The sequence below is a fragment of the Melitaea cinxia genome, chromosome 5 (genome assembly GCF_905220565.1).
Source record: "Melitaea cinxia chromosome 5, ilMelCinx1.1, whole genome shotgun sequence".
In the NCBI taxonomy this organism is placed as follows: Eukaryota; Metazoa; Arthropoda; class Insecta; order Lepidoptera; family Nymphalidae; genus Melitaea; species Melitaea cinxia.
Genome location: NC_059398.1, coordinates 1,840,975 through 1,856,320, shown reverse-complemented (window position 1 = coordinate 1,856,320; position 15,346 = coordinate 1,840,975). Strand labels below are relative to the sequence as shown.

At 33.4% G+C, this 15,346-nt stretch overlaps 2 protein-coding genes across 2 annotated transcripts in view; both read left to right on the top strand.

Annotated features, from left to right (window-relative positions):
• LOC123653634 (peroxisomal acyl-coenzyme A oxidase 3-like) overlaps positions 1–7,573 on the top strand; it is a 46,132-nt gene extending 38,559 nt beyond the window's left edge. The window contains exons 8-14 of the mRNA XM_045589628.1: positions 391–493; positions 2,422–2,556; positions 3,070–3,303; positions 4,111–4,265; positions 4,890–5,021; positions 5,833–5,985; positions 7,307–7,573. Of these exons, the coding sequence (XP_045445584.1) occupies positions 391–493; positions 2,422–2,556; positions 3,070–3,303; positions 4,111–4,265; positions 4,890–5,021; positions 5,833–5,985; positions 7,307–7,417 (1,023 nt within the window). The 3' untranslated portion in view covers positions 7,418–7,573. The remainder of the gene's footprint in view (positions 1–390; positions 494–2,421; positions 2,557–3,069; positions 3,304–4,110; positions 4,266–4,889; positions 5,022–5,832; positions 5,986–7,306) is intronic.
• A 985-nt stretch (positions 7,574–8,558) lies between these two features.
• Positions 8,559–15,283, top strand: LOC123653633 (glutamate receptor ionotropic, delta-2). Its single transcript, XM_045589627.1, has 8 exons — positions 8,559–8,608; positions 9,155–9,353; positions 12,536–12,684; positions 12,953–13,331; positions 13,582–13,868; positions 14,002–14,126; positions 14,179–14,214; positions 14,253–15,283. The coding sequence occupies exons 1-8, from the start codon at positions 8,559–8,561 to the stop codon at positions 15,128–15,130; spliced, it is 2,103 nt and encodes a 700-aa protein (XP_045445583.1). The 3' UTR covers positions 15,131–15,283.
• Positions 15,284–15,346: the final 63 nt, after the last annotated feature.

The window sequence follows — 15,346 nt, the reverse complement described above, 5'->3', positions numbered from 1 at the left end:
TATGAAAGGATAGATTATTAAAGGATAGTTATGGTTCATTTTAATGCTCGCACTCAACATAGATTCTTTTTATTCTAAAATTTCTAGAAGTTTTGACCTCATTAATGAAACACTATTAATCTTTTAAATAATATAATTTATATATCGTGCGATTATATTCATGATAAAGACGTGTGAATTTAGAGGCGCTGTATTTCATAAAAAAAACACATTTAAAAAAAAAAGTAACTGTAGACTTTCTTGCCTTTTTCTCTGCAGAATTTACTTTCCGAAACAGTGATGCCTTCACTTTTAACTATAATCACTTTAACCTTGTATAATTTTAATTTGTAAAATGACGATCCAAAGGTGCATTCTTTTGAAATAACTTCAATTTGTTTAATTTTCTAGCAAATTCGCTTGCTGCCGTATCTAGCGGCGACGTACGCCTTTCGGATCTTCTGTTCGTGGTTCAGCGCTGTACACATCAACATGACTATAGATAAATATGCTGGTAAGATTTTATTACTTATTGCCACTTCAAAAAAATAAAAAATAAAAAAAAAATAGATAAATATAAATAAGGTACGGTATCTTCTATACCTACAAGCGCTTACATTATTTACAACAGGATTTCAACTTTACCAGTACCCTAAAAACTTACTGGTTATATTTATAAATATTTTTTTATGCAACTACATCGGCAAACAAGCGTACACCTCACCCGATGGTAAGCGATAACCGTAGCTTATTGACGTCTGCAACACCAGAAGCATCGCAAGCGCGTTGCCGACCCTACCCTCATTCTCCCCAGGAGGTCTGGTCTTTTTACTCATCAACAGGAACACAACACTGCTTGAAAACATTATTATGTAGCGGTGATCTTCTGTAAGGTGGACGTACTACCCCAGTCGGGTTGCTCCATATGTTAAGCAGGATATTTTCTGCTGTGTCCTAACTTAGTTATTTTTATCAGCCTATTTCTACAACTCACAATTTACTAGATTCTTATAATATCTCCACTACCCCAGTCGGGCTGCTCCATATGTTAAGCAGGATATTTTCTGCTGTGTCCTAACTCAGTTATTTTTATCAGCCTATTTCTACAACTCACAATTTACTAGATTCTTATAATATCTCCACTACCCCAGTCGGGCTGCTCCATATGTTAAGCAGGATATTTTCTGCTGTGTCCTAACTTAGTTATTTTTATCAGCCTATTTCTACAACTCACAATTTACTAGATTCTTATAATATCTCCACTACCCCAGTCGGGCTGCTCCATATGTTAAGCAGGATATTTTCTGCTGTGTCCTAACTTAGTTATTTTTATCAGCCTATTTCTACAACTCACAATTTACTAGATTCTTATAATATCTCCACTACCCCAGTCGGGCTGCTCCATATGTTAAGCAGGATATTTTCTGCTGTGTCCTAACTTAGTTATTTTTATCAGCCTATTTCTACAACTCACAATTTACTAGATTCTTATAATATCTCCACTACCCCAGTCGGGCTGCTCCATATGTTAAGCAGGATATTTTCTGCTGTGTCCTAACTTAGTTATTTTTATCAGCCTATTTCTACAACTCACAATTTACTAGATTCTTATAATATCTCCACTACCCCAGTCGGGCTGCTCCATATGTTAAGCAGGATATTTTCTGCTGTGTCCTAACTCAGTTATTTTTATCAGCCTATTTCTACAACTCACAATTTACTAGATTCTTATAATATCTCCCTAGAAACTGGAAGCCATTGGTATTGTCGGTAAAGCTTTAAAGATGTTTGAATCGTACCTTGAGAACAGATTACAGATAGTAAAAATTGATTGTAACTCCCAATGTCCCCCACTACCTATGTCTTATGGAGTTCCACAAGGATCAATACTAGGCCCTCTGCTCTTCTTAGTCTATATTAATAACATGCATGAACTTGGCTTAAACGGTAATATCACTCTCTACGCTGACGACACATGCCTTTTTTACTTTGGTTCGTCAATTCACGATCTTATAGCTCAGGCCCAATACGATCTCGATGTCCTTCATGAGTGGCTTCAGTACAATCTTTTGACTATTAACATTTCTAAAACTAGTTATATACTATTCAAAGCTAAAAACAAACTAATACCAAATTACACACCTCTCACAATAAATAACAGACCTTTACAAGAAAAAACTCATGAAAGATATCTTGGCTTACACATGGATACTTATTTAACATGGAACGTTCACATTAATCACTTGATAAGTAAATTGATATCACTTCATGCTTCCTTACGGACTAATGTTAGGTGTATACCACGTAAACTACGTTTACGTGGTATACACCTAACATTAGTACATAACATAGTCATACCCCAGTTATCATTTATATTTATTATACACATATCATATCATTATCAATAAGCTACATTTTTCATATCACATTGTACTGTTCCAGGTAAGGAAGGCGACGCGGCTCTAGGTATGGAGTTGCACGCCTTATCATCATCCGCCAAGCCAATGTGTTCCTGGGTGGTGAGAGACGGCATACAGAACTGTAGGGAGGCTTGCGGTGGACATGGGTACTTGAAAGGTAATTAAAGTAATTGAAAGAACTTGGCAAGTTAAAAAATAAATTGCTTTGAAAACATATGAACGAGTGCTATCTATGTCTCCATAAATTAAGTTAACTTTTCATCAAGTTTGTTTGTCAACAATAATATATTTTTTTAGTAATTATCGTCAAACCATTTTTCATTTTTTTCCGATTTATAAAATGTTTTATCTTTCGTGATCCTATTCTTTTTCCAAGATTATATTTGTGCCTGCCTTTATTATCTGTGTAGTAATTAGATATGATTTAAGTATATATTTAAAAATTATATATTGAACAAATGTTACCTAAAACTCTGGCAATTAATCGTGTATCTTGGGAACAGTTGACTGTGTGTGAATGTTAAACACGTTGTTAGTGGCAATTGGACTGGTATATGCTAGCTTGTTATTAGTTCTTATTTGATGTGATATTTTACTATTTATTTTTCAAATACAAATAAATAAACATATAATAATTATGTTAATACTAAAATATATCTAAAACCTCCAGCTTCAGGTCTAGGCGACCTTCGTAACGACAACGACGCTAACTGTACATATGAGGGCGAGAACAGTTTACTGCTGCAGCAAGCCAGCAACTATTTACTGACTGCCTGGGGAAGGAGACACAAGCTATCTGATGATGATACACCTCTGGGATCCCTGAAGTTCCTCCTGAACGCTGATGAGCTCCTGAAGACCACTTGCCCCTGGAAAAGTCAAGAACAACTTGTAGATCCGTATAGTAAGTATTTATTGGTGTAGGAGGGAGTATAGGAGTATAGGAGTGTATATCCTATACTTACACATACAACTTTGCGGGTCAGCTTTACTGCCGCACTTGCTCTAGGACATTTAAAACTAAATGTGGATTAGCGAGCCATATTAGGGCCCATCAGAGAAATTAGTCATGACTCCCTGGGTCGCCGTCATCGAAATCGATGAGGAGGACTACTACTTATTGGTGTAATAAGTTTTTGGGCTCCCTAAAGTTCCTGCTAAATGCTAATGAGCTTCTGAAGATTACTTGCCCTTGGAGAAGTCTAGAACAACTTGTAGATCTCACCAACTCTCTAAAGACTTTGGGTTTCCTGAAGTTTCTGCTAAGTTCTGTGAGCTTCTGATGATTATTCATCTATGGAAAAATCCATAAAAACTTATGAATTCGTACGGGAAATACTTATTGTTGTGTACTGGTACTGGTTAGTATTCGTCTCTGGAATAAGCGTTAATAACAAGTTGTTTTTTTGTTGGCGTTTGGGGTACAGGTGTGTGGGTAAATATTGTTGGAATCGATGTAAATGCTTATGAAACTTTTGCAGACCAAAATATGTTCTTGGAAGATTTTAGAAGATTACAAATTCGTATACTGCGTGATTAAGTTATTTCATGTTACTACTAAGTTTTGTCGATAAAGTGGAACTAGAAAGACGATAATTCTTAATAGTTAAACTGGAGAAGTCTTGAAGAACTTGTAGAACTTAAAGAATTTCTGACATTTCTTAGAAAATATGAGGTTACTTAAAACTTTATCTAATATATATTATTTCAGATCTAACTCAAATGTACAAATGGTTAACCGCATACGTCCTGAAGATGACATATGAAAAAGTTTCAAAACTGAAGCAAGAAGGCAAAGATAATTTGCAAGCGAAGAACGAATCACAGTCGTATAACGCCGTGACGTTGTCTATTGTATATGGAGAGGTGTGTTCTTTTTATGTTTGTGGGATTTTTTAAAAATAATTTGGAGGTTTTTATACGTCAAGTATACTGGAATTTTTCCCTAAAGTCCTGTAACGTGCCTACTTTAAATATATTCTTCAACAAATAGGGTTGTCAGATCGGAATGACAAAATGTTTCGACAATTTTTTTTTTTAATAATTGCATATAATTGTCAATTTGGACATATTACAGGAAATCGTTTTCTTACAGACCGATAATGGACTTGTCTCTAATGTTGCAATGTCTGTACGGCAGTAGCCACTTGACGTCAAATGTTGACAGTGTAATTTTGGGATAGCACAATTTATTTAAGTGTTAGACTGCTTTAGCAAACTAAATTTGAAAAAAAATATTAAAAACGAAATGTGGACGGTTGAAATGCACAAAAAAATAATAATACAAGAAACATAAATATAAACTTTTAAAGCAATTGCGAAAATTTTTCTCCTAAATAAAAAAGGGTCAACAAGTTTCGTCTCGTTATTAAATGAATTTTTTCAAGCTAATTTGCTATTTTCTCCAAATCCTTGAGCCGAAATATTAATTTGATTTCATTATTTTTATTGAACCCTCGAGAGTAGCTACAATGTTTTCAATTGTTCCAGAATTACATTCTAAACCACTTCTATAATACGGCGAAGAATTTCGAAGACGTATCTTGTAGACGAGTTTTATTGAAACTGGTCTCATTGTTCGGAGCGTTCCTTCTAGAGAAGCATATGGCGACTTTGTACATTGTAAGTAATGTAATGTTAATACATAAAACAAAAAAGAACTTACAAATCATTGTAATTATTGTTGTATTGTTTTAATGTAGAAAGCTTTTTTATGTACTTAGTTGGTATGCCTTTATTAAATAAATAAATAATTACACAATGGGTTAAATAGAAAGCATCTTATTTGAAGAAATACTTATTCTTAACTTGGTTGATCCGAGATTAAAAAATCACACCTCCAAGTATACTTTAAATAAATAAAAAATAATAATATGTAATAATTCGACATCGACAAGTTACAACATAAGTAGACGAAAAAATAATCAAGCAAATGCGCGTTATCAAAGATTACTCAATAAGTAGTCATCAGATATCGATAAAGTTTAAATGGGACTAAAAGACAAGCATTTTTCGATTAAAACAAAAGTCATCAAATCTAATTGAGACCACACGACACAGTGACGTAGCGAGTTCCCCCCCCCCCATTCGAAAACCATATAATATCTCCAGCATTTTTTTTTGTTATGCGGACCATTTGGCGCAACTTTGTTAGTAGCGCCTGGGACATGGTGCCCCCCTCTTGCCCACCCTCGCTAAGCCACCTACTCACCTCGAAAAATAAATTAAATTTAAATAATTAAATTTTAATAATTTTTAATTTAAATTATTAATTTAAAAAATTTTTAATTAAATTTTTTTATCGAAGTCGTTCCACCCAGTCAAAAGTTCATACTTACATAAAAAAATACAATCAAATTGAGAATATCCTCCTTTTTTAGAAGTCGGCAAAAACAGATTACCATTATGGGAATAATAATTTTTATTTTTTTAGGGTGGTTACTTCACCCTGGACCAAGGGTTTCACCTTCGTGAAGGTATTCTCAGATTATGCTCAGAGATAACACCAGAAGCTGTCGCTCTAGCGGACACGTTGGCCCCACCTGACTTCTGCATGAAATCCGTGCTTGGATTGTCCGATGGAGAGGTAAGCTATGTTAACTAACACCATAAATGGTAGGTTTATTGATACTATTCTATTTGGTCAATTTTTAGTTTCCTTTTCATAAAACTATATATGCAAACAAGCATACGGCTCACCTGATGGTAAGCAATTACCGTAGCTCATAGACGCCTGCAATACCAGAAGCATCGCAAGCGCGTTGTCGCCCCTACCCCCAATCCCCCCCACCCTATCACTAGCTCTGGTCACCGTACTAGAAATGCGAACCTTTGGAGAGATGTTTAAACTCTTACATGTAAATAATCATAGGTACAGTACGCACGATGGTACGGATACCATATCCTATGCTATAATACAGAAGGGGTAATTGCAAGCGCCGACTCTATCTTAGATCTTAGGCTTCCTTTCTCACCATAGGAACACAACACTGTTTGAGCGTATTATTAATTTAATGTGATATTCTGTAAGGTTGAGGTACTTCACCAGATTTTAAGCAGGATTTTCCAATCACTTTCTGTTTGTCTAACTAATAATAGTAAATTTATCGGTACTATTTACATTCAGTTAGTCGTAAGGGCTTAAATTAATACATAGATAGTTAATGATTGATTTTTACCATAATTATAAGCATGAATCATTTTCGTAGACAATTTTACGACAAACAATTTTTATAATGACCTCTCTTGACCTCTGAGCAATAAGGTCACGAGATATTGGCGAAAAAAATATTTTCGTGACCTTTATAACTTTAAGCCTGCCCGAAGTCATTGTCGATTTTCTACATCTTTACAACGCCGTAATAAAGATGTATACAAAAATTCAGCTCACTACGAATTTTTCCACAGATCTAATATGACTGGACTATATGCTATTAACTTATTTTTAATATTGTGAGTCACACCATTAAATGCTAATATATTTTTAGTTAAGATTCTTTTATATTTTAAATAAAAAAATATAACAACGTAAACCACTTGAAACAGTAATATATTCAGTATAAGATATATATCTAATGACTAGCCCCTTAGCACAGTTTGTAGTGACCCTGCTTTCTGTGTCGCGGGTTCCGGGTCTGATTTCCGCCTGAGTATGAGTGTAATATTTGTATTTATATATGTAGTATTTCTATGTCTATTTTTAAAAACAAATACCTTGTCGGCTGTTACCCGTAACGGCTATAACACAAGCATTAACGGTCTTACTTATAAAAATCTCGCTAAGCAATACTTAGCCACCGCTTAGTTAAACCGCTCTTAAGCTACAAATCCATGTAAGTTACTTAGGAACAGACGACTGTGTATGTGTGTTAAAAATATTTTATAAAATGTAATATATATTTACACAGGTATACAAACACATTCAGAACAAAGTGATGACGTACCCGGGCGCTTTGTCCCGCCCTCACTGGTGGAAAGACGTCGTCTACTGGCAGAGCTACGTCGACAGCAAACTTTAAATAATTTACCAAGTAAACTATTGGGGTATAGTTATATTAATTCAAGTTACAATCACTAATTCTTGGCATCTTGGAGTGATGAGATTTGATAATATATTTAACTAGCTGACCTGAAGAACTCCATACCCCTATATTTTTTCGTCAATATATCATTATTATTTGTTTTATTTTTTTATATAGAATTAAACACCTTGACTAACAAACATAAAAAAATAATTATCAAATTTGATGCAATCAAGCGTGGACATAAGTTACGTAAGTAAAATGATAGAATATATTTAATTTTTGATTATTTTTTACAATTTATTTTATTGTTTATTTTTAAACCATATAAATAGTTAAAAATTTTAAGTTGTTCATTGAAAATGTGTATTTTTTTAATGATATTTTTATGAAAAGCTCAATATAAATAATAAAGATTTTAAGTATGAAATATTGGAAAGGACCTATTTTAAGTAGACGAATATTGTTTACTATATATACAATTAAAATAAAATTATATTTAAGTTATAATAATAAAAATTTATACAAATACAATTATTATTTTTTAAGACTTATACAGTTTTATGTGATACCTTTAGATATAATGAATTTTTTTATATACATACAGGCGGATACAATTGAGAGACATTAATTAAATCACATTTACATACATATCACGTGTAAGCTATGTACTACTATTAAAGCTATGTACTACTCTTTTAAATTCGCTTAAAATCAGTATAAGAAGCTGTACTTTAGGCACTGTTTGACTAATTCTTAGTGTAAAGCTTGAAAATGTTATTTATTTTTTGTATGTGGCTTTTTAATGTTATGCCTCTCGCTTGTACTTATAAATAAATATTTAAATATTTATGGTGAATGGTGACTTAAATGTTATATATGGTTTGTTGATTATATTTTTATATGAATTATACAACTTTTTAATATACAATGTTTTTGGAATAAAATGGTTATCCTAAACTTGTCTTTTATTTAAAACCTAACCTTTTCAAATATAGATCGTATTACCAAGCTCTTTAACAGTTAAATAATTTATAAATGAATTCGATCAAAGTGCTTTGAATACGAAATGAATGCTGTCAATCAACCGCTGTGAAAGGAAGTTAAATGTTTTACTGATTTAATCTGTAAGGTGAAAATGGCGGGAAATGTCGTGAAGACTGTTCTCACTGCGGTGGTTATAATTGGGTGTGTATTTTTTTCGTAGTGCTTAGGTTACTTTTTTACAAATTTATTACTTATAGGTTATTTGAAAGTATTAATTCATCACTATCATTAATTAATACTTTTTAATTAGTTCAAGATTTAGAAGGACGTGTTTCGTTTGCCTGTTGTTAAGAAAGAAGTTGTCTTTATAAGAATGATCCTTTAGCGGTCGCGGGTTCGATAACAATATAAAATATAAGATGTTTATTGGGATTTAAGCGCGTAGAATCGGTTTCTGTAAAGACCTTTATGTGTGAAAACAATATTTTATTTGTATTTGATTAATTGTAACACAATAACTCCTACAAAATTTTTATACTGTATTAATGTCCATGGGGGGTTTGTGAGTACGAGATTCGGGTAGAAAATGTAAATACAACAATATTAGGGTACAAATTTGCTCTAATCGAGTATCGAGCCCATGATTGTCAATGCTAATATTTTCAACAAAGCCTATTTTAATCATTTTATTAATTAACAAGTTTTTGATAAAATTATTACAAAAGTATCATCATCTTAATTTCACAGTGTTCAAGCAGATGTAGGTGTCTCAATAAATAGTCTAATACAGATCAGAAAAGACCTGGAATCAGTGCTTATAGACTTGTTAAACGACTTGGTCCGAAAAGATGACGTCACTTGCCTAGTCATCATTTGTGATGCGGTGTATTTAAACGTATTTGGAGGAGATTTTTTTAGAAGTACTTTTGCAGTTCCGCTTGTTATGGTACGAGTGTAACAGTTTCTTATTAGTTAGCAACATTGCAGTTCTTTTTTTTTATTTCGATTTCACAGAAATTTCGCAATAAAAATTGTTAAAGTGTACTGGAACTTCAGTATAGGTACAGCTCAAGTTTCATAGCAATCACTTTTGTTTTTTCTGCATTATTTGTAGGATTATACTTTATTACTATTTAAAGAAAATGATAGCTATATAGTTTTAAATTAATTGAATGATGTACTAAATTCTAATCTTAGGATTTATTTTTATTAACCGACTTCAAAAAAGGAGGAGGTTACTCAATTCGACAGTATATATATATACTAGCTGTGCCCGCGGCTTCGCCCGCGTTGAAATCAGTGTTTCACAAAGTTTTACCAGCAAACTTTCAGTGAAACTTTCATCAAAATCGGCTTAGTCATTCCGTAAACCTTCCTCTTGAAGCACTCTCTCCATTGGTGAAACCGCATGAAAATCCGTTCAGTAGATTTTGAGGGAATCGACCACATACGCTTTTGGGGACTTTGTTTTATAATACACTAACTGTTGCCCGCGACTACGTTCGCGTGGTTATGAAGATATTCATTACTATTAAGATGTTTAACGCAAACTTTTTTTTATTTCAGTCACTTGAAATGCTTATCACACTGAGTAACTTTTTAAAAGGCACAATTTAGTATAATTTAATAGTTATTTTTATAAAACACCACATTTTTAGCTTTATTTTCAGGCTGCAGTATAAATAACCTATCAGGCGAACTTATAGCTGCTGTTTATGTTTCGTACAAACTATAATCCCCAATTAAACCCTCTTAGCGGTGGAATATCGCAAAATCCGTTCTTAGCGGACGTCTACTTACTATAATCTACCTACCTACCAAATTTCATCTTTGTCCATCCTGGATGGATTAAAAACCACTGGATGGTCCCAGCGGTTTTTGAGTTCTCGTGATGAGTGAGTTAGTGACCTTTCTCTTTTATATATATAGATTACGATACATTATTTGGACACCTCCTCACCATCTATAGAGCATACATTTTAAATTTCAAGTCTCTTACTTCAAAAACATGGGACTCTCATACAAACTTCCAACCCCGTTTTACGCCCTTAGGGGTTGAGTTCTGTAAAATCCGTTCTTAGCGGATGTCTACGTCCTATAAGGAGCCTACCTGCCAAATTTCAAGTTTGTAGGTGTTATGTTTTTGGAGATTTCGTGATGAATGACCTTTCGCTTTTATATATGTATAGATAGATAGATAGATAGATTTTATGTATGTTCGGCGATAACTTGTCGCTTATGAAACGATTCTTTTTTTGTTGAAAAGGAGATATCCCTGGTGTGGTACCATGATAAGGAAACCAGGATCTGATGATGGGATCCCAGAGAAATTGAGGGGAACTTAAAAATCCGCATAGCTTTTTACTGGGTGTACCGATTTTGATAATTTTTAATTTAATCGAAAGCTGATGTTTATCACGTGATCACATTTAAATTTCATCGAGATCTGATTACAACTTTTGGAGTAATTTTTGATAATGCGTATTTACTTGACTAATTTTTCATCTACCTACGTTGTATTACTTTTTTAGAAAATAATATGCATAAAGTAATGTTCAAGTATTACGTAACGCAGCTGGTGGCATGTGGTGGTTTTTGCAAAACGTTACGATGCGTTACAGGGGCGAAAAATCTAGGAAATTAAAATATCTCAAGTTGGCAACCATTTTCGTTTACGTTTTACGGGGAATCCCCCGACTGTATTGAGCATTGTTTTTATTTTTAAAAGTTTTTTTTCAAAAATCGTAAGGGTGACTAGTAAATTTAATCATGTTTTCATTAAGTACTATAAAGCACTACTATTTAATAAAGGTCTGGAGTCGATCTGATGATGGAGACGAAAGATAGTCGAGGGTACTCTTCAACGACTTATAGCATTTACCTGCTGTTTGAACTTAATTCGTTTCTATTGATGAGAACTTTGCACCTATATGAGTTACAAGTTCCATTAAAGTCTGATGATGGAGACGAAAGATAGTCGAGGGAACTTTTCAACGATTTATAGCAATTACCTGCTGTGTGATCATCTGTATCGCAGGACCAGGTTTGATGATGGAGCCCATAAACACTCGAGGGAATTTCTCAACAATTTACAGCAGTTACCTTTTGCTGTTTGACGACCGCTTTGATATAATGGTGCATGTGCCGTGTCGGCGGCGCCTAAACACCGACGGTCGCGGGTTCTATTCCAGCTCGGAGTGGATATTTATGTTTATATAAATATCGACGCGTTAGCGCAGCGGTCACAGCACCGGCTGTTGCGCTGGCGTTAGTGGGTTCAATCCCCTCGCACGAAAGACATTTGTACTGGCCATATAGATGTTTGCCATGATCTGGGTGTTTGTGCTTGTGTGTTGTGTATGTTTCAGAACCCCCGACATAAGAAAAAAAGCATCCTTGTTAGGTCTACCCATCACTAAAAATTGTAAAATATTATATATTATATTATTAGATATGTCAAAACAATAACAGAATAATAACAGTATTCAACCTAATAGTCAATGAAACAAATTATGAAAGAAAACTGAATACAAGTTACGAGTAGATACTAGAGTAGTTATTGTTTTACTTGCCACCAACTTCAAAATTATAAAATATTTATTTAATCATTTCTGATTAACTAAATCAAAATACGAATTACTTTGTACTAATTAAATTTATTTTTCACTTTTTAGTTTCCTGTTTGAAGTCGGTTTTTTTTGTTAAAAATTATTTTTTAGTTTCCTTTTTGAAGTCGGTTTTTTTTTGTTAAAAATTATTTTGTCTTTCAAGTTGGATACCCTTTTTATAATTTTTCACCACTTCTTGTGTGGTTGTCAGTTGATCTGCTTCTTCTAAAAGGGTTTATGCAAATGCCTTACGATTACTTATACTATAAATGGGTAGTTCAAATATAATAATTGTGACTTTTAGGTAAAAATGGTCACTTGAGTGTCACGTAGCGATTCGGTAGGATGGGGGAGGGGGGTGCAGAAAAACTTTACGGCGCGTTACATGGGAGGTAGGGAGGTTCAGAAAATCCTAAAAAATTGCGTTATGAAATACTTGTACGCCCCAAATGGAGTACTGCATAAATGTTTAGATTTTTATTCGCTTATTTACTATTTAAAACAATACTTTGACTTTTAGATTCTAGTGGAGGAAAATGAAGATTTACTATCTCCGAATTATGATACACTTGAAACATTATGGCAGGCGAGGACAGACGGATGTAACTTGTATATAATCATTATGGCCAATGGTTTACAATTGACCAGACTTTTGAAATTTGGAGATAGGTAAGGTGTATTTTAAAGGACGTGTACGTTTTTTTTAATGTATTGTCTAATCGCCTTATTATAAAGTAGGTGCATTTTAAGTGAAGTTATTTTTGGTCATTTTTCAAATTTATGAAGAGAATTATTAATTTCCTACGATCTAATTTTATATGAAAGGTAAATTACCTCTTAAGACTTGATGAAAAAGAGGTACCTACCTATTTCCTTTCTGAAATTTTTGGTCACTCATTTACTTTAACCTAATATGGTAAAAATTTGTCAATTTTAGATACAGGATACTGGACACCAGGGCAAAATTTATAATGCTTCATGACATAAGACTATTTCACAGCAGCTTACATTATATTTGGAAGAGAATCGTGAACGTGGTCTTCCTGAAATACCATAGAAATATGATTCGTAGCGCAAAAAATAAACCCTGGTTCGATCTCTTAACTGTTCCCTTCCCAAATCCAATAAAAGGTGTTTTTATATCAAGACGTGTTGACACGTGGAGCGGAAAATTTCATTATAAACGAGACCTCTTCGCGGATAAAACGGGCAATCTAAATGGCGAAGTTTTAAATGTAGTTTATTTTGAACATTTGCCATCAGTGGTGGTCAGGAAGTTTAATGGTACGAACGAGGTCGGTGGCGTTGAAATTGAAGTAAGTCAACCCAAAAATTTAAACAAATCGTTTTGTTCAGATAAAGACAAAATTTCAATCACATTATCCATTAAAAATTGCATAATACGACTTTGTATCTAATGTTTTCGACGTTATATCAATTAATTGTACTATTGCAGAAGTTCGTTTTTTTATTGTACCTATAATACTAAAGTTGAGATGTGTAAAAAAACTAAAAGTAATATAAATTTCAAACACACACAAACATATTAAATAAAACGTATTACAGATTTTAAACACACTCGCTAAAAAAATGAACTTCGTGCCCAAATTATACCAGCCGATAAACTCACATATTCATAAATGGGGTGAGAGATGCAGTAACGGGTCATTTTCTGGTCTCCTCGGTGAAGTAGACAGCGGTCGAGCGGACGTAGCTCTCGGGAACTTGCAATACACTCCTTATCACTTAGAGTTGTCAGACCTGAGCAACCCGTACACGTCGCAGTGCTGGACCTTCCTTACCCCCGAGGCGTTGACTGATAACTCCTGGAAAACGCTTATTTTGCCTTTTAAGTATGTATGGTAAATTTTTTAAAAAATAATTTTTTAATGGTAGAATAGGTATGTTCCTTTATTTTTTTTTTTACTTTTTTGTTTTCCGACTTAATTGAATTAAATAAAATTGTTGTTTTTGACTTTCTTACAGTCTGTACATGTGGATCGCTGTTTTACTAGTTTTATTAGTGACTGGCCTAATATTCTACGGCCTAGCGAATTATTACATAAATTTATTAAACTATAAAAATTTGAAAAATGAAAAACATTACAATTGTGAGTAACCGTTTTCGATCTAAAACTGATTTTATTAATTTCAAAACATGAGTCAAGTCTAACAAAAAAGTAGGTAAACTTTCCGAAGGTCACTCAAGTTCAAACTACCTAATATTTACTTTACAGATGCAAAACCTGTCGGTCTTTATTTGTTCGGTGAAATAACAAATAGCATTCTCTACACGTACGGAATGTTGCTCGTTGTATCTCTACCTAAACTACCGACCGGTTGGTCGATCCGTTTACTTACTGGCTGGTACTGGCTCTATTGCATTCTTCTAGTCGTATCCTACAGAGCTAGCATGACAGCCATTTTAGCTAATCCAGAGCCTAGAGTTACTATCGATACTTTAAAAGAGTTAGTTAACAGTAAAATAGCATGCGGCGGCTGGGGACTACAGACAAAAAAATTTTTTGAAGGATCTCTCGATGAAATGGGACAAAAGATCGCGGAGAGATTTGAAAACGTTGATAACCCGGAAAAAGCCGCTGAAAAAATAGCCAAAGGCGTTTTTGCTTATTACGACTGTTCCGACTTCCTCAAATATTTGAGCGTTAAGAGGAAAATTGACATGAAATTGAACAATTCTTCAACCAAGGATGTTGATGAATTTAACGATAAAAGGGGAGAAAGAAATTTGCATATCATGTCTGATTGTGTTGTCAATATTCCGATATCAATCGGTTTTCATAAAAATACGCCACTTAAGCCTTTGGCCGATGTATATATTAGAAGAATTATAGAAGTGGGTCTTGTAGGAAAATGGCGTAATGATGCTATGTATAAAATAAGAGCTATGGACACAACAGAACAAGAAGTAAAAGCTTTGATCAATTTAAAAAAATTGTACTGTGCCTTTGTGGCACTAGCTATTGGTTATTTACTCAGCTTCTTATGTTTATTTGGAGAATATATCCATTGGAACTTCATTGTCAAACGAGATCCCAGCTTTGATAAATATGCTGTTGATATTTATTACTTGAACAAAAACAAAAAAACTTGAATTTCAATATTTATTAAAACTATTTACATTTAATGCATGAACACATGGAAATTAGTATTTCAGTAATTTAACTTGATGTTATAATTATTATAATGTAAGAAGAAAATCTGTATTGTTCGTCTGTAGTTGACAATATTAAATATTTTAAATGGTTCTGCATTTTAATTTCCTAAAACTTAAGTATATAAACCATAATTTTATAATATTACACATAAT